The sequence below is a fragment of the Scyliorhinus canicula genome, chromosome 9, assembly GCF_902713615.1.
Source record: "Scyliorhinus canicula chromosome 9, sScyCan1.1, whole genome shotgun sequence".
NCBI lineage: Eukaryota > Metazoa > Chordata > Chondrichthyes > Carcharhiniformes > Scyliorhinidae > Scyliorhinus > Scyliorhinus canicula.
Genome location: NC_052154.1, coordinates 70,284,546 through 70,309,370, shown reverse-complemented (window position 1 = coordinate 70,309,370; position 24,825 = coordinate 70,284,546). Strand labels below are relative to the sequence as shown.

Below are 24,825 nucleotides of genomic sequence, written 5' to 3'. Positions count from 1 at the left end.
GTCTGTGTGTGGGTTTGTTTGCTCATGGGTTTGTTTGTGTGTTCGTGTCTGGGTTTGTGACTGTGTATTTCTGGGTGTTTCTGTCTGCATGTGTGTTTTGCTTTGTAAGTGTGGGTGCGTGCTTGCATGTGTGTGTGTATTTCTGTGTATGTGTGTGTGTATTTCTGTGTATGTGTGTGTGTATTTCTGTGCATGTGTGTGTGTATTTCTGTGTGTTTTTCTGCTTGTGTGTATTTCTGCGTATGTGTGTTTCTGTGTGTGAATATTTCTGGGTATGTGTGTATTTCCGCATGTGTGTGTAATGCTTTGTGTGTGTGTTTTCCTGGGTGTGTGTGGGTGTGTATTTCTGGGTGTGTGTATATGTGTATTTAAGGGTGTGTGTGGGTGTGTATTTCTGTGTGTGTGTGTTTCTGTGTGTGTGTATTTCTATGTGTGTGTATTTCTGGGTGTGTGTATCTCTTGGTGTGTGTGTCTCTATGTGTATTTATGTGTGTGTGTGTATTTCTGGGTGTGTGTATTTATGTGTGTGTGTGTATTTCTAGGTGTGTGTATTTCTGGGTATAGTTGTGTATCTCTTGGTGTGTGTGTCTCGATGTGTATTTCTGTGTGTGTGTGTATTTATGTGTGTGTGTGTATTTACGTATGTGTGTGTATTTCTGGGTGTGTGTATTTATGTGTTTGTGTGTATTTCTAGGTGTGTGTATTTCTGGGTGTAGTTGTGTATCTCTTGGTGTGTGTGTCTTGATGTGTATTTCTGTGTGTGTGTGTATTTATGTGTGTGTGTGTATTTATGTGTGTGTGTGTGTATTTCTGGGTGTGTGTTGTGTATTTTGTGTGTGTGTGTTTTTTTGTGGGTTTGGATGTGTGTATAACTTCCAACACACAAACCAACACACATACCCGCCGACGCTGGAAGATTTACACCATCCTCCACTGAGGAAATCCTACCAATGAGGAGAAGAATCATCAAGACACCCAATGACTGGGGGTCTCAGACGGGGTACGACCCTCCTACACCTGCTCTTCCAAATAAGACAAGGGAAATCCCCCTGAGACAAAATCAGAGCCCATCAGCGCCCCTTCTACACAAATAAAGCCAGGAAGCCCCAAAAAGTAAGGAACGCCAGGATTAGCCAATAGATGCCAGGCACCGTCCACCTTCACAAACAAGGATACCAGGGACCGAACGGATTAGCCCCACCAGAACCAGGACACTACCGTCACAGAGAAGCCCAGGCCTCAAGGAGGAGGGCAACCTGAAAGTCTCTACATAAGACTGCTTGAAGGACGGCACATCAGTCCCCATTCAGCCCACCCTCCAACCGAAGAAGAGCCCAACCACGACGATCCACAATACTCAGACTTGCACTCAGGCCTTATAGTCAACAAGTAACTACCTCCCTAGTGGAAGCCTATCTTGAGAAGGGGCCAGGAGCCTCCCAAAGGGGATAACTATGGGAAGGGTAACCTACTCCACCACCCATCATACCCTCCACCCTACCCGGGTTACCACAGCTCTAACCTACTCAATCAAGCTCCAATCCCCTCAGAAGAACGGGCGCACCGACATTCCCTCTCTGGGCCCATCTCTCGAATTGATCAGGATATTCGCCATACCCCAGAACAGGATTTCCAAGGATCGAAGGTGGGCTCCCACCGAGGAGACTGCCCTCTCGACTGACGGGACTCTTTCCCCTGCTTCATCCATTCCCTTCAGGCAATTCTCGCAGTTCATCAATATGAGCACCAGCAACCCGTTCCAAGGAGCCGACATCATCGTCCCCAAAATCATTCACAGTGGCAGCCATCATCTCGCATCTGACAGTGTCACCAAGATGTAGGCCTACTCACCAGCAGAACTGCCAATGCAAGCTGGGCCCCAGCCTAGCCACTCCCCCCCCGCCCCAATCAAACAAGGATTTGGTGACATCACTCAGCTCCTCATCGCCGAACTGTAGCCAGGACATATACACCGGGAACAAATAATTATGGGTTGTGCATTCGGATGTAAAAATGGATTAAAAGATGAACAGTGCCAGAGCTTGCGAGAATGCAGCCGTTCCTGAGCTCACATCACATAACCCCCCCCCCCCCGCCCGCCCCCAAAAGTCTGTTTTCAAGCACAGCACCATATGTTTCCTGTTAATTTGGTTATCTGTGATTTGGCAGCACTAGTTATAAGGGTTTACAAGTAACTAATTACTTAATAGCTAATTAGTACTAAAATACAATGAATGGGGGCTGATGTTAACAAGAGGGGCTCACAGATTTTTGCTAAGGAGAAGCGAATGCAACATATGTGAAGAAAACAATACGGGGGGGAGGGGCATTATGCATCAGCAAGTAAGGTGACATTGTTTCTTCTGTCATAATAATGTCAATTATATCATTTCAGGTCATGTTTCCCTGAGAAAAATGTACTTTACTGGTGAGGCTGCCTTTGCATTAAGACTGGAGAAACAAGGGTGGCACGGTGGTGCAGTGGTTTGCACTGCTGCCTCATGGTGCTGAGGACCCGGGTTCAATCCCGACCCCGGGTCACTGTCCATGTGGAATTTGCACATTCTCCCCGAGTCTGCGTGGGTCTCACCTCCACAACCCAAAAGATGTGCAGGTTAGGTGGATTGGCCATGCTAAATTGCCCCTTAATTGGGAAAAACGGATTGGGTACTCTAAATTTAAAAAAAAAGACTGGAGAAATATTGTGAGACCTGTTAACCAGCACAGACACACATTTATCCAGAATCCAGGGTGATTTTAATTGTTTTTATTCTCTGTAATGTGTCTTTCTCGAAAATGCTGAATCTCTGATTAATTTGTGGATCTTACTGTAACATCCTGCACGGGACTTACAGGGTGGGAATGATTGTCTTCCCCGCGGATTATGACCTCCCCCCCCCCCTCCTGAGAGGGGAAGGATGTCCCGAAGCGTGGTACATTGGCGAGACCATGGAGACACTGCGACAACGAATGAACGGGCATCGTGCGACACTCACCAGGCAGGAATGTTCCCTTCCAGTCGGGGAACACTTCAGCAGTCAAGGGCATTCAGCCTCTGATCTCTGGGTAAGCGTTCTCCAAGGCGGTCTTCAGGACACGCGACAACGCAGAATCGCCGAGCAAAAACTTATAGCTAAGTTCCGCACGCATGAGTGCGGCCTCAACAGGGATCTTGGATTCATGTCGCATTACATTCACCCCCCCCCCCCCCCCCCCCCCCCCCAACCATCTGGCCTGGACTTGCAAAATCCTACCAACTGTCCTGGCTTGACAACCTGGTGTTGTCAGACTTCTTACTGTGCCCCCACTGAGAGGCAGGGAATCCATTTAGCATTGTATAAAAGGATGGCGAGTAAGGCACCTACTGGAAAGAGACCTGGTAGGAATCAGTCGGGAAGTGTACATACCATTTGTAAATAAATCAAAGTTCTTTCTTTTACTCGGTGTGGACTCCCTGTGTCCTATTAAACTGGCGACAAGGAGTAAACTGGTTTGTTGATTCTGTGACCTACTCGGCTGTGCCACCTTCCTGCTTTCAGTCATAATACTGCACAGTCTCTGGCAGTCTAGTTTATTGCTTCGGAATTACATTTTCCAAGTGCGTAGGGGGACTGGCCCGAATCAGTTGAACTTGAAGTATTTTTCTGGGTCAAATCGTCCAATCTATTTTGAGCAGCAGTTGCTAAGTCTCGTTTCACTCCAAACCCACTGGAGAACACCAGCGACAATTGTTAGCTGAATGAAACAGTGAGAGAGCCACATGCAATCATCTCAAACTCAATCCACACAGTATCAATTCTTTTCACACTAAGTTTTGAGTGAAGCACCTTGGGATCTTTTTTTCTACTTTAATGGCGCTATATAAATGCAAGTTGTTGTTGGGCTGGTAACAAAACTCCATTTGACAACCAATAAAACTGGCTGGACATTATTCAAACCAGGCTCGTGTACATGCGGCTTGAACGAGCTACATTTCAAAACAGAATACGTGATTGGCTGTCGAGCACTTTGTGATGGCTTGAGGTCATGAAAAGCACTATATGAACGTGAGTCATTTCTTTCTTTCAAATGTCAATTTTTCTATACTCAGTTAATATCGGACTGCAAAATGAAACACTGAGAAGAAGGGACCCAATTATATTCGCCTTCCATCCACAAAATGGAAGATCCTTTTCAAAACATCCGACCCCTTGGCAAATGATGATTGGACAGGATGTGTTGTGTACTTGAAATTCCAAAAGGCATATAATACGATGCCACGTAAAAGGTTACTACACAAGATAAGAGTTTATGGTGTTGGGATGATGTATTAACATGGATAGAGGATTGGTTAACTAACAGGGAACAGAGTGTCATTGACAAAGTTTAACTAGTGGAGTGACCACAGTGACCAGTGCTGGGGCCTCAGCTATTTACAATCTATATTAATGACTTGGATGAAAGGAGCAACTGTATGGCAACTAACTTTGCTGATAATACAAAGATTGGTAGGAAAGGAAGTTGTGAGCAGAATACAAAGGTTAAGTAAGTGGGTGAAAATTTGGCAAATGAAGTATAACGTGGGAAAATGTGAGGCTGTTCACTTTGGCAAGAAAAATAGGAAACAGAATATTATTTAAATGGAGGGAGAGAGGCTACACGAATGCTGCAGTATCTGGGTGTCCTTGGACATGAATCACAAAATGCCAGCATGCAGGTACAGCAAATAATTAGGAAGACAAATGGAATATTGGCCTCTATGTCAAGGGTATAAAAGTAGGGAGGTCTCACTGCAACTCCCTCCTCTCTCCCCCTCCTTCATCAGAGTTACGGGGGTTAATATCTGACTGCAGGGTTACCGGGGTAGGGCAGGGGTATGGGACTATGTAAGGTGCTCTTTCGGAGGGTCTGTGCAGACTCGATGGGCTTAATGGCCTCCTTCTGCACTGTCGGAATTCTATGATTCTAATACAAAACATTTGCTCCAATTAGTTTCATATAATAGACATTCCCATGATGATTCTGAACCCCAGCATATGTATTTCATGGTGCTGTTTCTCATTTATGAACCTCTCCTCATTCCATGCAATGATCAGCTCCCTGTCCTCATCATGCCGCTATCTATGGTTCACTGTTAATTGCTCTTTTCCTGTGCTTTACCATCAGTGAGTGTTTAGTCACTAATAGCCCCGTCCCCAATCTCGAAGTCAGTCCACCATGCTCCTTGTCTCGCTTCCTTCACTGTCTCTCCTCGTCACAGCCACTTATCTCTCTGTTTACCATGGGGCCTCTTTATTTAATCGGGGGCGGCGGTGGGGGTGGGGTGGGTGGGGGGGGTGCAAAATGTGAAAATCCTAATGGCAGAGTGGCAAGGCAGATTGGGCTCCTTCTGTCCTGTGCTGGGCTCCTCCTTGTACTATATTTTTATGTCATCAATACTCATTCCATTAAAACGTTTTAAAATGGAGTCCTATCTTTAAGATTAAGTCAGCAGTGGACAGAAAACCCATGGCACATGGCTCATGTTCATTTAGAGGTGGTGACCATCACATGGCTTTGTACAGTTGTGTCTGTGGTGAGCGGTTGTCTTTGGTAAACTCTGCAGTGGGGGTGGGATGGGAGGCAAGATAATGGCAGCTTGCATCGAGGCTTGTGGCCAGCAAGGGGAGGTCAGGATGAGGTGCAGTGCAGGGTTTGGGCAGGGGCATGGAGAAGTCAAAGAGGGATCCATGGGAATAGAGGGTACAGGTGGTAGAGTCAGGGCATAGAAGTGGGCAGTGGGAAGGGCCTTGCGCCTTGGGCGTGGTGGAGCGGGAGAGGGTTGGCTGGGGCAATGAGTGTTGATGAATAACATGTGGGATCTATAGGGCAGGGTCAATACTGGGGTATTCACCAGATCTGACAAAACATTTAAGGATGTGGGAAGATCGAGAATAAAAGGATACATTTTGGCAGTAGGGTCAGGGGTAGGGGAAGTTGTCGGGGGAGAGAGAGATGCCAGGGTGATGGGGACTGTGGTGAATCACAGTAGCGTAATTCACACTGTATTACACATGTTGTACTATGTCTCTGTAAGCTCGGCACACGAGCAGTTGCGCTGCTCTGCCACTAGGGGGAGATGCACTGGGAGTGTACGGGAGTTTGTACTGGGCTCCACCCTTGGCTCCACCCATGACTCCTCCCCCTAACCGGAAGTATAAAGATTGATGCTGAGAGCCTGCCTGCCAGTTCATCTTGAGTTCATCTTGTCACAGGCAGGCTCTGTTGTAAGACGATGAAAAACCACTGTTCACTTCTAACCACGTGCCGCATGAATTGATGGTCTCATCAATTTAATCGTCTTAAGAAACAGTAAGGAATGACCACGGAATCAGCCCTCAAGCCTAATCGAATGGAACTCGACCCGCAGGATGCAGAGGCGAAAGAAATCTTTTCGCATTGGCTCCGATGTTTTAAGGCCTACCTGGCTGAAGCAAGCACCACAGAAACGACGGAGGAGCAGAAACTCAGTCTACTGCACGCAAGGGTGAGCCATCGTATATCTACTCAGCTAAACTGTACCGGCTCATATACTGAGTCCCTAGCCCTACTCGATAGAATGTATGTGAGGTCTATCAATGAGGTCTACGCGCGCCACGTTTTTACTACTCGCCGCCAGCGCCCTACAGAATCGCTAGAAGAATTCCTCAGAGACTTAAAAGCCTTATCCCGGGACTGTAATTATCAGGCTGTAACTGCTGCAGAACATAGAGAACTTGCTGTCCGCGATGTCTTTGTTGATGGCCTTAGATCGAATTACGTGCGCCAGCGACTGCTGGAGAAGGGGGCCCTAAATTTAGAAGATACTGTTGAACTCGCTACAACTATGGAGGTCTCATTTCGTAGCCTCACCTCGTTTCCTGCCGACTGCATGGGCCCCCGACCAGCGACTCCCCCAGGCCTGCATCGCGCGGCCACCCAGCCACCATGCTGCCCCAGCCTGCCACTTTTGTGGCCAGCCCCAGCACCCGCGGCAGCACTGCCCGGCCCGCAACGCGACCTGCAGCAGCTGCGGGTGAAAAGGCCACTACACCAGAGTGCGCCTGGCAAGGAAGGCCCCAGCCCCTAAACCTCCAGCGGCACAAAGTAATCGCCCTCCGCACCCACAGGCCCCGGAACGCAGCGGCCTATGTCCCGACTCCGCCCCCACCCACCACGTGCGATCCATGGTGGCCGCCATCTTGGTGGACCCTCACCACACGGTCCACCATGGGCGACTCATGGGGTCCGCCATCTTGGACGCCATCTTCCTCGCCGCCCGATTGAAGACTGCGACCTCAGCGGGCACTCATCGCGGGGCCATCCCAGCGCAGCCGACCGAGCCGCTGACTACCCGCAACTCAACGCAGTCACACTGGACCAATCGCGCCCAAAGCATCTCCACAACTCTATGACGATGGTCCAAATCAACAGGTACAGTACACCGTGCCTATTCTACTCCGGGAGCACCGAGAGCTTCGTACAACCAGATCTGGTAAGACTCTGTTCGCTCCCCGTTTTCCCTGCACAGCAAACTATCTCCCTCGCTTCGGGTTCCCACTCTGTCCATATCCAAGGGCGCACCGTCGCAACTCTAACAATCCAAGGCGTTAGCTATTCTAATTTCCAACTATATGTCCTGCCCGAACTCTGCGCCCCACTCTTATTAAAAGGGGCTGTTTAGCTCAGGGCTAAATCGCTGGCTTTGAAAGCAGACCAAGCAGGCCAGCAGCACGGTTCAATTCCCGTAACAGCCTCCCCGAACAGTCGCCGGAATGTGGTGACTTGAGGCTTTTCACAGTAACTTCATTGAAGCCTACTCGTGACAATAAGTGATTTTCATTTTTTTTTATTGGGACTCAACTTTCAATGCAATCTCAAGAGTCTCACCCTCAGCTTCGGCGGACCCCTACCCCCACTCACTATCTGCAGCCTAGCCACGCTGCGAATTTCCCCCCCCCTCCTCTCTTTGCCAACCTCACTCCGGACTGTAAACCCGTAGCCACTCGCAGCAGGCGGTACAGCCTACAGGACAGGGTGTTCATTCGATCCGAGGTCCGGAGGCTTTTACGTGAGGGGATCATAGAGGCCAGTAACAGTCCCTGGAGAGCTCAGGTGGTGGTCGTCAAGACCGGGGAAAAACTCTGCATGGTCATAGACTATAGTCAGACTATTAATCGGTTTACGCTCCTCGACGCGTACCCCCTCCCCAGGATTACAGACGTGGTGAATCAAATCGGCCAGTATCGGATTTTTTTCCACGGTGGATTTGAAGTCTGCATACCACCAACTCCCAATCCACCCGGAGGACTGCCACTTCATGGCGTTTGAGGCCGATGGCCGCCTCTTCCACTTCCTCCGGGTCCCCTTTCGTGTCACAAATGGGGTTTCGGTGTTCCAACGAGCAATGGACCGAATGGTGGACCAGTATGGGCTGCGGGCCACGTTTCCGTACTTGGATAACGTCACCATCTGCGGCTATGACCAGCAGGACCACAATGCCAACCTCAACCGATTTCTCCAGACGGCCCAGAAGCTTAACCTCACATACAACAAGGAGAAATGCGTTTTCCGCACAACCAGACCAGCCATCCTCGGCTATGTCGTGGAAAACAGAGTCCTGGGTCCCGACCCGGACCGTATGCGCCCCCTCTTAGAACTCCCTCTCCCTCATTGCCCCAAGGCCCTCAAACGGTGCTTGGGATTCTTTTCGTATTATGCCCAGTGGGTCCCTCAATATGCGGACAAAGCCCGCCCACTCTTTAAGGCCACACGATTTCCCCTGTCAGCTGAGGCTCGCCAGGCCTTCAACTGCATCAAGGAGGACATCGCCAAAGCAGCCATGCGGGCGGTGGATGAATCCGTCCCTTTCCAGGTAGAGAGCGACGCCTCAGAGGTAGCTCTTGCAGCCACATTAAATCAGGCAGGGAGACCAGTGGCATTTTTCTCCCGAACCCTCTCCGCTTCGGAACTTCGACACTCCTCAGTCGAAAAGGAAGCACAAGCCATTGTGGGGGTTATTCGTCACTGGAGGCACTACCTCGCAGGTTGAAGGTTCACCCTCATCACCGACCAAAGATCGGTTGCCTTCATGTTTGACAACTCGCAAAGGGGCAAAATTAAAAATGACAAAATTCTGAGGTGGAGGATCGAACTCTCCACCTACAAATACGATATTATATATCGACCAGGGAATCTCAACGAGCGCCCAGATGCTCTGTCCCGCGGGACGTGTACCAGCGCACAGAGCGACCGCTTAAAAGCCATCCACAATGACCTCTGCCACCCGGGGGTCACCCGGCTCGCCCACTACATTAAAGCTCGAAATCTGCCTTTCTCCACCGAGGAGGTAAAAGCCATCACCAGGGATTGCCCGATCTGCGTGGAGTGCAAACCGCACTTCTACAGACCAGACAGGGCCCACCTGGTCAAGGCTTCTAGGCCCTTTGAACGCCTCGCTATTGATTTCAAAGGGCCACTCTCCTCGACTAACAGGAATGTGTACTTCCTGAACGTCATAGACGAATTCTCCCGTTTCCCCTTTGCTATCCCGTGCCCCGATATGACCTCCCACACAGTCATTAGGGCCCTGTATAGTATCTTCACCCTGTTTGGTTTCCCCAGCTATGTACACAGCGACCCGGGTTCGTCCTTTATGAGCGATGAGCTGCGCCAGTACCTGCTTGGCAAGGGCATCGCCTCGAGCAGGACTACCAGCTACAACCCCAGGGGGAACGGGCAGGTGGAGAGGGAGAATGCGACGGTCTGGAAGACCGTCCTACTGACCCTCCGGTCCAGGAATCTCCCGATCCCCCATTGGCAAGAAGTCCTCCACGACGTGCTCCATGCTATTAGGTCCCTCTAATGTACCGCTACCAACCAGACCCCTCACGAGCGGCTCTTTATTTTTTCCAGAAGCACTACCACGGGGGTTTCGCTCCCGACATGGTTGAAGACACCGGGCCCTGTACTCCTCAGGAAGCACGTCAGGGCACACAAAACTGACCCACTCGTAGAGAAAGTGCTTCTACTACATTCAAACCCCCAGTACGCCTTTGTAGAGTTCCCTGACGGCCGTCAGGACACTGTATCCCTCCGGGACCTAGCACCTGCAGGATCCCACCCCCCACTACCACTGCCGAGGTACCCCTCACACTACATCCCACCCAACTCGCCCCCCACACCTACCAGTTCGCTACATTTTTTTCACGCGCCCGTGCCAGCTAGCTCCCAGTGCCCCTAGTCCCCAGTCAAACCAGATGGGTACGAAGCTCAGGCGGAATCGCCCCTGGAGTCCGCCATCGTACCCCAACCCACAGTGCTCATCCAGCCACCAGAAGGGGCTGCAACCCCGGTGCTCCGCCGATCACAGAGAACAACTGGGCCACTGGACAGACTCAATCTGTAAGCCACCACTCCTGCCGGACTTGATTTTTTTACAGGGGGTGAATGTGGTGAATCACAGTAGCGTAATTCACACTGCATTACACATGTTGTACTATGTCTCTGTAAGCTCGGCACATGAGCAGTTGTGCTGCTCTGCCACTAGGGGGAGATGCACTGGGAGTGTACGGGAGTTTATACTGGGCTCCACCCTTGGCTCCACCCACGACTCCTCCCCCTAACCGGAAGTATAATGGTTGATGCTGAGAGCCTGCCTGCCAGTTCATCTGGAGTTCATCTTGGCTCTGTTATACGACGATTAAAACCACTGTTCACTTCTAACCACGTGTCGCGTGAATTGATGGTCTCATCACGGACAAATGTGACACGGGTAGGGCAGAGTGTCCCAGTTTGTAAATCAAGAGTCACTTGCACTAAGTAGCTGGCCATTTTCAAAGCCTCACTTGTAACTGCTGAGGTGCCAAGTGGAAGAAGGTCAGTGTGGGGTGGGTACAGTCGGTGTGGACAATGGGAGGGGTGGAAAATCTCACCACTCAGTAACTATATTGTCAAAACCCACGGATACACAGGTTCTCTTACCACTGCCTTTTTCCACACAGCTCGTTTGGTGGAATACATTTGGGCCTCTTACACCTTGGGTTGGATTCTCTGCACCCCAGCACCAACATCGCATTCAGCGACGGGCGGAGAATCCAGTTTCCCGCTCTGCCCTACCCGTGTCACATTTGTCCCCATCACCTTGGCATCTCTCTCTCTCTCCCCCGCCAACTTCCCCTACCCCTGACCCTACTGCCATCTCTGCCAAAATGTATCCTTTTTTTCTGGATCCTTCCCACATCCTTAAAGGTTTTTCCCACATGAAATCGGGAGCAGTGCCGGATCGGCGATTCTCCACCCCCCCGCCCCCGAAATGCAGGGGAGTACACCGCGCACAGTATCCACCACCGGAGGGCAATGACCCTGCTATTGAACGGCACTCTGTTTTTTTCCCTGATCCCAGCGGGCAATGCCCATTCGAGGCCGCACGTAGCTGGATATCAGGAGGAGATTGGGACTCCATTTTTAAATAGCGCCCCGATCTCGCAGCCTCCTGGCGTGACCCCCGAACCCCCCAATGCCCCAGCAGTGTCAGGGTGCCAGCCTGGTCAGAGACCAACCACCAGGGGGCCTCCTATCGCCTGTGAGACCTCCCTCCCCCTCCCCCCCACCCCAAAGTGCCATTCCTCCTGGTCTCCCCATCTGTGGGGACCAGTACTAATTGGCGCACAGCTGCGGTTTCCGCGGCGACGCAAATAGATGCCGGGTGGCCGTTCGATCCAGTATTAGCATCGCTAAGTGGGCTTTGTTTTTATTGAGTTTTCACATTTTGTATTTCACAACTCATATATTGTATGGTCCACTTTACATAACTGCACCGACCAGAGAAAAAAAAACCCAAAACAAAACAACATAACAAAAAAGAGCAAGAAATAAAAGGAAGTAAATAGACAGGCAGATGTGAGGACAGAAATTTACATACAACTAAGTGGGCTTTAAACTCACTTAACCATGTGAGAAATGACCCAGCTCATTGTGGGCGTAATTCGGATTGTGACATCTCGCGAGATCTAGTTAGATCTCATGAGGCATAACAACCGGCTGGAATCCCGGGGAAGGCCTCTCCCGGAATCTACCGGCCGCGTCCCGCTCTGGTTCCGACGAGATGCTGGTGGTAATTCGCGCTCGGTATGTTGCAGAACATGTCCACACGATGCGGTGAACCCTTGTACCAGGCTGACAGGGAGGAGCAACAGTCCTCCTCAGATGAGGATGAATGGGCTTCTTGTGGCTGCGACCAGTGACCCATTGTCAGTGTGGAGTTCCTAGCAGTCCACCGAAGGTCTAGGACCTCGCCTGTCACTGCCTCCCTCAGCTGCTTGAACATGTCTGCTCTGCTCACTAGAATGTGGTGTTGATTCTAAATCCAACCTCTCTGTGACCCGGGTGGGTGTAGCTGAGCTACTGGAGATTGTGAAAGAGAGCGAGTGAGTGAGAGGCAGATGCATTCACTTATCACTGCTGTCATTATGCTCAGGAGTAGGATCTTCCATCTCCAGGGTACCGGGACGGTGTGCTGTGGTGGATCATGGGGTGGTGTGTCCCTCTGGGATTCTGCCACCTCCCTCTGTGTCTAGTTCAGGTCAGCCAGAGCCAGGCCAATGTTCTTGACGCCCGCAGCCACGACCCGTTCAGACTGGGCCATGCTCTGGAGTGCCGCAGCAATGTCCCTGTGGTCCTGGTACATGGCTGCCTGTGACATGGCTGTCCTGTCCTGTGCCTTGGCCACTGCCCGCACAGAGTGCCCCAGGCCTTGGACATCCTGACCCATGGTCAATACCATTGCACCCAAGGCCTCTATCGCAGGCATCACCTGTGTGGTTTGGCCTGGGTAGCATACATGGTCGGCACCACTTCCTGCTGCTGGTGCTGGATGGTTGCTGACACCCCATCATGTAGTCCCCGGAACTGCGCCCACATCTGTAGCATTGATGGGACCACACGTTCCAGAAGCTAGAGACCTGTCTGAATGGCAGATAGTCCCTTGGGTTCCGACCTTCCGTCCCCTCGGGAGTTCCTACTTCCACCTGCTGTACAGATGCAAGTGTGTGGTGCGCAACCAGGAGCCTCTTCACTAAAGTGCCCAACCAAGGTGACTCTCTGGGATGGTGGAGGGTGTTGGAAACAGATGTGATGGAAAGTCAGTATCATCCCTGGACTGGTGCTCCAAGGTGTTTTATGGGCTGGCATGGGGCTTGCGTAGCTATTCCATCCAACCTCGTCACTTGACATGTCCTGGGATTGTGGCCGGGGGGCATCAGAAGGTCCCTCCTCGTTGCCAGGTGATCCTGCAAGACACAAGACATGACGCATGGTTGGTTCACGAGTGGGGGTAGTGGAGAGGTGGTGTGGAAGTGATAAGGTGCTGGGGTTGGGTGGTAAGGGGTGGTTTTGAGGTGGTGAGCTGCTGGGGTTCAGTGCTGGGGTGGGGTGGTGTGGAAGTGATAGGGTGCTGGGGTTGGGTGGTAGAGGGGTGGTGTGGAGGTGATAGGGTACTGGGGTGGGGATGTGGAGAGGTGGTGTGGAAGTGATAGGGTCCTAGGTTTGGGTGGTAGAGGGGTGGTGTGGAAGTGATAGGGTGCTAGGTTTGGGTGGTAGAGGGGTGGTGTGGAAGTGATAGGGTGCTAGGTTTGGGTGGTAGAGGGGTGGTGTGGAAGTGATAGGGTGCTAGGTTTGGGTGGTAGAGGGGTGGTGTGGAGGTGATAGGGTGCTGGGGTGGGGAGGTGGTGTGGAAGTGATAGGGTGCTGGGGTTGGGTGGTAAGGGGTCGTTTTGAGGTGGTGGGCTGCTGGGGTTGAGTGCTGGGGTGGGGTGGTGTGGAGGTGGTGGGGTGCTCTGGTGGAGGGTGGTACCATGCGTAGGGACACCGCAACTCAGCCTGGGCTCACATGGTTCCCTGATGCCGACCTCCATCTAGGTGACTGCTGACTCTCCGTGCCCACTGCCACCGACCAGGTTCAATGCCCGTTGTTCGATGAGGGCCGGAGATCCAATGGTTCCCCTCCACTGTGCTCTCTCTCTGCGTTTGTGCACTGCCTTCTCCTTTGGGGGGTGGGGACACAGAAAATGCACAGTGTGAGGCAGTCGGGCATGGGCAGCACAGGGGGTGGGCAGCTAATAACCTGTGTGTGAAGGGCACCCTGCCGTGGCGAGTGGTATGGGTGTTGGCAAGTGAGGAAGGGTGGGGTGCCAGGGGCACTGTGCTGGTTACTCACCCTGGGCCGTCCTGAGGAGGTTTTGCAACTTTTTCCGACATTGTTGGACGGTCCTGGCGGTGGGGCCCACGGCCTCTGCCACTTGTGCCCAGGCCCGGTGTACGATGGTGGGTGGCAGCCTCCTACCCACCACGAGGAACAGGCTGCCCCTCCTTTCCTCCACAGCATCCAGCAGGGTCTCTAGTTCAGCATATGTGAAACAGGGTGCCATTCTTTGGGGTGCCATTTCCTTGGCTGGAATGAGTGTATGTGAGGAGTGGAGTGCTTATATATGGCTCAGCTTGTCAGCCTCTCGAGTGTTAATCCCGATCCCGGTGAATTGTGCGGCATTTTGCATTGGAATTGCACTAGTTCCACGTGGTGCAGGTGCTAACCCATTAACGGATCCTGAATCGCTCTGGGACTGGTACCACTTTCATGGTCATAGAACACCACCGACTCAGTCTTGGCATCAGCACTTAGGACTGAATTCTCCGCCGTCGGGAATCTCCGTTGTGCCGGCAGCTCGGGGCTTTCCCAACGGCATGGAGCTGCCCCACAATGGGAAACCCCATTGTCCAGCCGGCGAGATGGAGTAACCCGGCCCGCCGTGCCACATTTCTGTTTCAGCATGCCGGCGGGATGCTCCGTTACGCCTGCTGGTCAACGGGGTTTCCCATTGTGGCGCAGCTCCACTCCATCGGGAAACCCCCGGGGCTGCCGGCAAAACGGCGGCGGAGAATCCAGCCCCTTGTCTCTGAAACAAAGACCTGGCCCAAGGCGTCTACCATTTAAGACAGAGCTGAGGAGAATTTCATTCTCCCGGATAGTTACTATTATGTGGAATTATTTTCCCAGCGAGCAGCTGGATATCAAAACTGTAGCCTTAATGCAAAGCCTCCATGCTTGTCCTGGTGGCTCTTTTATAGACCGTCCATATCTGGCTCCTGGCAGTGGAGTCCTCCAATAGAAACCTAGTCCCACCATCTATTTACATATGCTGCTCATTACATTTTGATTTGAATGGCGTGGGTGCCGGCTCTTTCCAGGAACGCTGTGCCACTGATTAAATTCTGCCCCCAGAATCGGTTAAGTGGTGGTCAGGGAGAGGGCCACACTGTCTATTGAGACTGCAACCTGGATCCTTCTCCCTTGTGACTACAATGTTTCATCAGAAGCTGATAGACCCTTTATGGAGAGGGAGAAGCTAAAATGTGCTCCAAATGAGAACTCCCTGTTACAGAGCCAGAGGACAGCTGTGGAGAAATTTGTGTAAGCGGCGAGTTGTTCTGAACTGGCCACTGCCTGAAAGAAGCAGATTCAACAGTAACTTTGCAAAGGGGATTTTGGGGAGGGGGGAGGGAAATACAAGTGCTGGGTAAAGACCTGGGGAGTGGGACTAATTGGACACGAATGGGCTGAACGGCCTCCATCGTGTCAGAGTGTGTGTGTAGAGCAGTCTACTTGTACACTGAGCGGACATTGCATCAGCTGCTGGTGACTGAATCCCGCCCCGCCCGTCACAGAGGCGGAGATCCCGCCTGCCCGAGATCCCGCCCCGCCTGTCGGAGGCGGGGAATTCCCCCCCTTCCCCCACGTTGTTTTTTTTCCGAGCTCCACGTCTCTCCTGCAGCCGGCCAATCGCGGGCAGCCACACTCTGGTTTGGTAAGAGGCAAGCGGCTTCGGAGTGAAGGCGGAGAGGACAAGTCGGTGGCAGTCGGAGCGCCTGAATCTGACTGGGGCATTGGAAACAGGAATTGGCTCAGCCTCAGCCGCCCCACCAAGGAGACTCCCGCTCATTCCCAGCTCAGCCCAGGATTTCCCGGAGGCTGCACCAGCTTCTGCGACGTTGGAGGAGGGGGGGAAAAAAGGTTGTTTCTATCAACCCCGGGCGCAGAAAGAGGAAGGAGACTTGGCGAAGTGGGGGAGAGAGAGTATGGAGACGCAAGAGGAAATGGTGACCCTGCTGATTAAAGCACCGAACCAAAGGCAGGAGGACCAGAAGGTGGGAGCAGAGCTGGGCTGGACAGTGAGGAGACTGAAAAGTTATCTGAGCGACAAGTACCCGAGTCACCCGGTGAGTAAACTGAGGCGGCTGGCAGTGGGCTTCCCTACCAGGGACCCAATTCACCGCTAATGTGGAAATCGTGCACCCTCTGAGGGGCCTCCCATAAAGTTTAGTCCCAACTTCCCGGCCCTTCCTGGAAGAGCTGGCAGACAATGAAGGCTGCGACACTGCGCAGCCGCTCTTGCCAAACTTTTTGAGGCCCCGGACGTCCAAAACAGGACACGACAGCCAGGAAGAAACTTTGAGCGGAGGGCCAGCAGGGGAAGGGTTTGGCCTGGAGTACAGGAGGAAATCCTGTACTCCGCATTACAGCAATAGGTTTGGAAGCTGCCGGATGTGGAGCATAGCCTGTGAGGTGGGGAGAGAGAGGATTGACTTGTCATATTTCCCACTCGGAATGATCCAGGGTGGGTTATGTTGTAGACGGCAAAGGGTGGGGGTGGAACAATATTAACTTTTCCAGTTCACAGCAGCTGTACATTGAACAGTTTGGAGGGAGGCAGAATCCCTGCTATTCGCTTTTCTTCCCGTTGGCTCGAGAGGCTAAAATGATCTCCATTCCAGAAAGTGTCCAACTTGATTTTTTAAAAAAATGATCAGATGCATGTATAATTCCCATCCATGGAGTTAACCCTACACTAGATTTCCTGAATCCTGACTGAAGTGAGAACTGCGTGTCAAAGTTAAGAGCCTGCATTACTTTAGGATGAGATTGTATCCCAGAAGTTTGACCTGCCCCCAGTGCTGTGACTCATAGGGGTGGGGTACGCATCACTATCTGGTAAGAGTGATGTAAGGAGGTGTTACTTAACAGTTCTTGTGCATCTTGCGGTCACTGGATATTTCAGGTGGCACCCACATTGTCACATGTGTACATATTTTCTACACCTTCTGATATCCAATCTTGGGAAGGAAAAAGGTGTCCATTATCCCTAATTTGGCATCTGCCCCTTTTAAACAAGAAACAATTGTTACTTTATACACAACCATTACCTTTTTATTTGTAAATTGGAGTTCCTATGGTAGGTCTGCTCGAGTCGATGAGCAGATGAAGCACACCGGAAGATCCTAGGCTTGAATCCCAATCTCTGGTGTGTCCCAGCAAAATGACAACTGGTGGATGTGTGATTGGTTTCAGTGCTCTTGTGTGAAGGGGGATCGTGTCGGGCCCAAGGCCGCATTCCGGTCAGTGCAGTTCCCACTTCTGGAAGTGGACATGTCCAGTCTTCAAGTGATGATAGAGTGGGTGTGATACACCACACAGTTCAATAGCCTACTGACACGTATGCGTGAGATAATTGGGTGCATAGCGGAGGCATCTGGGAATTGACACACTGGACAGAGATAGGGGGAGGGAGGAGGAAAACAAATTGCTAATGTAAGTTTCCAAAAGCTGTAACAGTAGTATAGTTTCTAAGCACAGATCACAAGGTAGCATTACACAGGCTTGAGCGAAACAGTTTTCTCTTTTCCAGTTGATGAGGGATCGCAGTGTTTACGGTGGGGATCAGGTGGAGGCCGTTTCAAGAACATTGTCGATCTGACAACTGTTAAATTGTCCCACTCTGATTACAATGTGCAACACTGAACTAAAATGGACAATTATATCCTTTTTTAAAAAAAAAGATGCTGTTACCTGACGACAACATTACCTTTGTCAGTTAGTGAACGGAATCTGGCCGGTTGTTAATAACTGAAGGTTTTTCACACTGGTTTCATATCCTGGGATCAAAAGGAGTGAAATCTCTTAACCAGTTGACATTCCAACCTAACTTTGCAGTAATAATATAAAACTAAATTTTCCAGTTTTGCTCACACTGAATTTTTTTTTCCCTTAAAATTATGAATGGGTGGAATTTTCTACACTTTCTGATGTATTGTAGTAAAATGAAAGTTTAGATGGCTTTGGATTGGTTTAGTTTGTTTTCAAGCCCAGAGATGCGAAGCAGTTTCACATTTTATGCATGGCTGTATGTGTCACTGTTTAAAAATCCCTTTCTTTAAAATAAAATGGGCAGTAGGAGGAACCAACAATATATTTAAAAAGTAGAATCTATTTATAATTTTGGAGGCTTAATTTAAAAAACATTTTGTTTCCACAATTCTTTAAAATAAATCTATAGTATAAATAATCTCTGGGGAGGCATTGGGGTAGTGGTATTGTCGCTGGACTAGTTTTCCAGAGACCCAAAGACTCTGGGGACCTGGGTTCAAATCCCACCATGGCTGATGGTGGAATTTGAATTCAATAAAAATATGGAATTTAAAGTCTATTGATGCATGAAACTATTGTCAATTGTCGTAAAAACCCACCTGGCTCGCTAATGTCCTTTAGCGAGGGAAATCTGCCATCCTTACCTGGTCTGGCCTACATGTGACTCCAGATCCACAACAATGTGTTTGACCCTGAAATGTCCTCGGGGATGGGCAATAAAGGCTGGCCCAGCTAGTGACATCTCGTGACCAAGTAAAAAAAAACCCTCTAGAAATGACAACGTCCCTCACGTCTCGATTCATAAGTAATCACCTGCTGTCATTGTTGCCAAAGAATCAAGCAAGTGTTCACCGTCTCTTCATTTCTATAACCGACTCTTCTCTCTTTTTACATGGGTTAAAATGTGTTCTTGTATTTCTGGTAACATTTACAGTGCTAACACTAGGCTCGTTCACTGCTGCAGCTAATGTGGCACTTGCTGATAATATCAGCTGTGTTATGACTGGGTGTACTCACTGTCTCCTCACATGACTAGGTAATATCTAATATTGGGCTCATTTACTGCTTTCTCCAGAAAGAACCTAGGCAAACTCACACCATTGAAGAAGATTGGCTTAGGTTCTCTCCTTCTGATTCCCATTATATGTCACCTCATATTGCTGCACTGTCAATGGCAGACATGTAACCAATGGTACCTCAGCCTGATATTATGTAGATGCTTTGTCCAGAAAAAACCCAGGCGGTGGGAGGACAAAATCTGTAATTGTGTGTTTTATTATTGGCAAGTGGACATGATGCTCACTATTACACTTTCCAGTGGCAACACTGAGTCATTATCCCCCAGTGTAATAATCCAATGTTCCACATTATCTGTGCCCTTGCATGCAAAACAAATCTTTAATTTGGGCCAATGGGCACATCGTGACACTCGGCAGGATAGGTTTTTAAAACTCTTTTCTCCCAGGCAAACAGACTGAAAACTGGTAGCTATGAATAAATAGTTGAGGTATAAACAGCACATTGAGGATGAGTGGTCTAGTACTTGGAATGTATCATTTTTCACTACAAGCCCTTGGTAAAACACAGTCTGTAGATCTTATTTTATTAACAAATGGATCCCGATAATACTGAGCTATTAATGTGGGGAGTAAGTGTGCCAGGAAGTGGAATTGGACTAGCTGACTCCAGGATAAAGACAGTACAACAGTTCTGAATGCTCAGTTTCTGCTCGGTAATGTTCTGGGCCAGTTCGTATGCTTCGTTGCAACATGCTGCCACTTTGTTTTTTAATTCCCCCCCTTCAGATAGAACATGGCCTATCAACTGCTTTCAGTGCACTTGGCTCTCTGCAAGAACAGTCCAAAGCAGATGTTCTTTAAACACAAATACTTTCAGATAGAGGTTCCAGACAGCAGGAAGTGAATGTAATGTTATTGCTACATAGCGCCAGGTGGCACAGTACCAACCCTACTTTTGTGACATAAGCAGGCTTTGTGCCACTGTTGCCTTGTTTGTTCATATCACTTTGGGGGGCGGGCGGGGGGGGGGGGGGGGGGGGGGAAGAGAGGCTCGGCAGCATTCCATAAGAGTGCATTATCATGATTTTAACCAGTATTAGTTACAACCCAGGTCCTGCCTGTTGGAAAGAGACAGTAGAAATTGAAAACAGCCTGCTGCGTCACTAACACAATGAAAACATTTTTTTAACGATTACATTGCGATAAAGGCAAAACAAGTTGTGCTCACGCTACTCTGTCAGTTGCTTTTCATTCGTGAAACAACAAACTGATGCTTCAGATCCCTCTTCACCTCGATGGCGAAGAGGGAATTTTCCCAGTGCTCCCCCCCCCCCCCCCCCCCCGACATTCCTCCCTCATTGCACACAACCAAATAGCCAAAAATTGATTGCATATCAAAAACTGACAAACAGAAAGGAGACAAATGCCCAGGTGCCGGCTGCTCTGTTTGTCTAATGCAACTTCTTGTGTGAAGCACTTTTACATCTCCCTGAGACTGCTGAGCTGCAACTATAGATACAAGACAGGCTGTCTGTTTGAGGCACAGTGTCAAAATAACGTAAGACGGTGGCAGCCCTGAGAGTCTGGGGGCAATGGAGGAGACATGTGGGAGCAGATGAAGCATCGGTCTGGTCCCCAATATAATAATCATCGGTTTGCCCCGGGAAGTATGGATGGGGGTTCCGGATATGATGGAGAGCAGGGATTGAGAGGATGGGGGATATGTTTATAGAGGGGAGTTTTCCAAGTATGAGGGCACTGGAGGAGAAGTTTGGGTTGGCGAGGGGAAACAAATTCAGGTACCTGCAGGTGCGGGACTTCCCACGTAAACAGGTGTCAACCTTCCCGCTCGTACCACCAAGGAGGTCCAGGACAGGGTAGTTTCCAGAGGGTGGGTAGGAGAAGGGAGCATCTCTGACATTTACAAGGAACATATGGGGTCAGAGGAGACGCAGATCGAGGAGCTGAAGCGTAAGTGGGGGGAGGAGAGATAGAGGCTGGTCTATGGGCGGGTGCATTGAATAGAGTCAACGCGTCCGCAACATGTGCCAGGCTCAGCCTGATACAATTCAAGGTCGTTCATCGGGCTCACATAACAGTGGCCCGGATGAGCAGATTCTTTGGGGTGAAGACAGGTGTGCAAAATGTGTGGATGGACCAGCGAACCATGTCCACTTGTTCTGGGCATGTCCGAAGCTTTGGGGATTTTGACAGGGGTTTGCAGATGTCATGTCCACGGTGTTAAAAACAAGGGTGGCACCGAGTCCAGAGGTGGCGATTTTTGGGGTGTCGGAAGACCCGGGAATCCAGGCGGAGAAAGAGGCAGACGTTCTGACCTTGGCTTTTCAAGTAGCCTGGAGACAGATATTATTAGCTTGGGGGGACTCAAAGCCCCCGAAGTCGGAGACCTGGCTATCGGACATGGCTAGCTTTCTCTGTTTGAAGAAAATCAAGTTCGCCTTGAGAGGGTCAGTGTTGGGGTTCGCCCGGAGGTGGCAACCAGTCGTCGACTTCTTTGCGGAAAATTAATCGTCAGCAGAAGGGGGGGGGGGGGGGTAGTTTAGCTTAGAGTAGGCGGTTAATAAAGGTGGGACCTGTAAGGGAGGGAGATGGCTTTTGCACTATGTTTATAGATTCATGTACATCGTTTATTGTGTTGTTGTAATACCAAAAAAGACCTCAATAAAATGTTTATTAAAAAGAAAAAATAGCGTAAGGCAGCAATGGTGTCAGCACACGTTGATTTGGGTCCCTCAGAATCACTGTCAACTTGAAGGTTTCTGGCTGATTTTTCGTAAAGTGTGAAAGTGACATTCATTCAGCACCTACGCACATCTCCTAGGAGCGCCTCAAAAGTGCTTTGTTTAAGAAAACAAATAATTTTGAAGTGCAGTGACACTTGCTGTACAAGCAAGTGCCTCATCCATCTAAGACCAGGAGTGAATCCAAGGCCACTTTGCTTATGATGGGTTGAATGGCAGAAGCACCATTGAAATTTGAGGAGGATTGAAAGCAATCCCACACATCCAGTGCCAACTACATCTGTGACTGACCATCACTTGCATGTGTTTGCTTTCTCAGGCTGAATCCGAGCAACGGCTAATTTATTCAGGAAAGCTGCTGCCTGACCATCTTTTACTGAGGGACGTGCTACGCAAGGTCAGTACTGTGTGCTCCTACTAGAGGCGAGAAAACAACTGGAGACATTTCTCCCATGCAAACCTGCTGCGTAACTCAAAACAATTTCATATTGGCATTTGTCAGTATAACAGTCGAGTTCAGTGTTGTCCTGCTTATGCTTTCTAGAAATATTCCTTCTGTATTGATTTAAATGTGTGCAATCAATGGGGATAGAAGAGAACAAATTTCCTGTTTTCCCCATGAAGGTGATCTTGTTGAAACGTATGATTCCGAGGGAGCTTGCCAGATGCTGAGAGTGTGTTTCCCCTTCAAAGGGGACATCTTGAGCTGGGGGGGGGGGTCACGGTTTCAGAAAAAGGGGTCCCATTTAACAGTGAGATGAAGAAGAATTTCTTGCCTAAGGGCTGTGTATGAATCTTTGGAATTCTCTACCCCATGGAGCTGCGGGGACTTGATAATTGAATATATTTAAGGCCAAGAAAGACTGAAGCATGAACTCTCGGGGAGTTGAGGATGATGGAGAACAGGCAGGAAAGTGGATTCAAGGCCAAGGTCAAATCTGCTATGATCGTATTAAATGGCGATGCAGGCTCAAGAGGCCTTACGATCGCCTCCTATTTCTTGTGTTCACATCTGCATTGGCTCAGTTGGTAGCACTTCTACCTAGCAGTCAGGAGATTGCAGGTTCAAGTCGCATGCTAGGGACTTGAGCACGTTCCTGTAAATTAGGGTCACACTCTAATTCAGTGCTAAGGGAGTACTGCACTGTCGCTGGGTCAAAATCTTGGAACTCCCTTCCTAACATGAATTGTGGGTTACCTACACCACATGGACTGCAGCAGTCCAAGAAGGCAGCTCACCACCACCTTCTCAAGAGCAATTAGGGATGACCTAGCCAGTGATGTCCACATCCCACGAGTGAGTAAATCCATGAGTGCATTAAAGAAAAGTTGACTGCTGCATTTCCTGCATTAAAACATTGATTGTACTTCATTGCTGTAAAACACTTTGAAATATCATGAAAGGCACCTATAAAAATGCAAGCTGGTTCCTTCTCTCAACCCTTGTGTGAGCTTGAACCCAAGAGTGTGAAGTCACAGAGTGATGCCAATGAAGGAATGTGCTATTTCACCGAAGTACTGTCATTAAGCTAGCATGATTTGGTTGAATATCTACTGTTGATCAGGGTGATGACGTGAGGGCAACACTTGCTCCAATTGACAGATGTGGTGTCATTGTGCAGCACTTGCAGGTTACCTTTTGCACAGATTAAGCAGAGTAAAGTTCTCCAGCAGAGAGCTTTAATTCTAGCTACAATCCCCTGTAGCACTAATGAGTCTTGCAAATGCCAAATGGAGTTGCCAATCAGCAATGAATTAGGCTACGGTCTCGTGGTTGCTAAGAATGTTATTTGGATTGACCTGAGCTCATATCTGATTAGAGGAGATTTTCATCTCTGGGCTGAATTTGCTTGCAGGTCGGTACCGGGGTGAAAGGCTTGTAGGTTGCAACGCTAAACAAGTAGCTGCTGATTATTTGGTCCTCAGTTAAGCTGGTCACACAAGTTGCCCAGTTCATAGCAACCATGTGCTGAAACCATATACAAGCCAGGCTGCACCATATAAGAAACACTGGTTATTACCAGGTATATGTCCTTTATGATTTAATTCATGGATACATATCACAAGAATGGGTTGCAGCAATACTGATACCAGCTGTAGTAATCTGAAAATTTTAAGCAGATGGTGTTAGCAAGTTGTTGCCTACCTTTTGTTACGACTACCTGGGTGAGTGTGCAGTCAGTTCCAGCCCAAGAGACCCCAGAATCCCAACATAAATGAATTAACGAATAATTTGTGTTTTCCTGAGATCTTTAACCCTCGACTGCTCCACTGAGTTACAGTCACCAGATTTATAAGTAAAATATTAACAATCTTTTTTTGGAGGCCTTCTGTTCAGAATAGCATCCCTAGAGTGCAGAAGGAGGCCACTCGGCTCATCGAGTTTGCACCGGCCCATGGAAAAAGCACCCTAAAGCCCTGACTCCTGTGCACAATGGCAGCAGTATTTGAAAGAATGCTCCCAGTTCAATCTCTTCACAGCCTCCCAGAGAAAGGATTTAAACGTTACAGACCTGGGGCGGGATTCTCCCCTACCCGGCGTGACGGGGGGTCCCGACGTAGGGGAGTGGTGCCAACCACTCCGGGGTCGGGCCTCCCCAAAGGTGGGGAATTCTCCGCACCCTTGGGGGCTAGCCCCGCGCCGGAGCAGTTGGCACCAGAAGACTGGCGTAAAAAACCGGCGGCAGCGGGGCTGGCCGAAAGGCTTTTGCCGGTCGGCGCATGCGCTGGCGGTGATGTCAGCGGCCAGATACCGCTGACGTCACCACCAGCGCATGCGCAATGTGGGCTTCTCTTCCGTGGCAGCCGCGAAAGAGAAAGAGTGCACCCAGGGCACTGGCCCGGAGTCTGAGCAGGGGGCTCCGATCGCGGGCCTGGCCACAGTGGGGGCACCCCCCCCGGGGGCCCGGTCGCGCTGCCGATCCCGCCGCCGCCAGAGGTGGTTCAAACCTCGGCGGCGGGAGAGGCCTCCCAGCGGCGGGACTTCGGCCCATCGTGGGCCGGAGAATCGCCGCAGGGGCCTCGCCGATCGGAGTGGCGTGATTCCCGCCGCCGCCACTTCCCGGGTGGC

The 24,825-nt window shown here is 50.1% G+C and overlaps 1 protein-coding gene across 2 annotated transcripts in view; it reads left to right on the top strand.

The window, feature by feature from the left end:
• The first annotated feature begins 15,732 nt into the window (after nucleotides 1-15,732).
• Nucleotides 15,733-24,825, top strand: part of herpud1 (homocysteine-inducible, endoplasmic reticulum stress-inducible, ubiquitin-like domain member 1) — a 29,132-nt gene continuing 20,039 nt past the window's right edge. The window contains exons 1-2 of one of the 2 annotated variants that reach the window (XM_038806872.1): nucleotides 15,733-16,269; nucleotides 22,075-22,152. In XM_038806872.1, the coding sequence (XP_038662800.1) occupies nucleotides 16,129-16,269; nucleotides 22,075-22,152 (219 nt within the window). In that variant the 5' untranslated portion in view covers nucleotides 15,733-16,128. The remainder of the gene's footprint in view (nucleotides 16,270-22,074; nucleotides 22,153-24,825) is intronic. The other variant, XM_038806873.1, reaches the window with a different exon arrangement.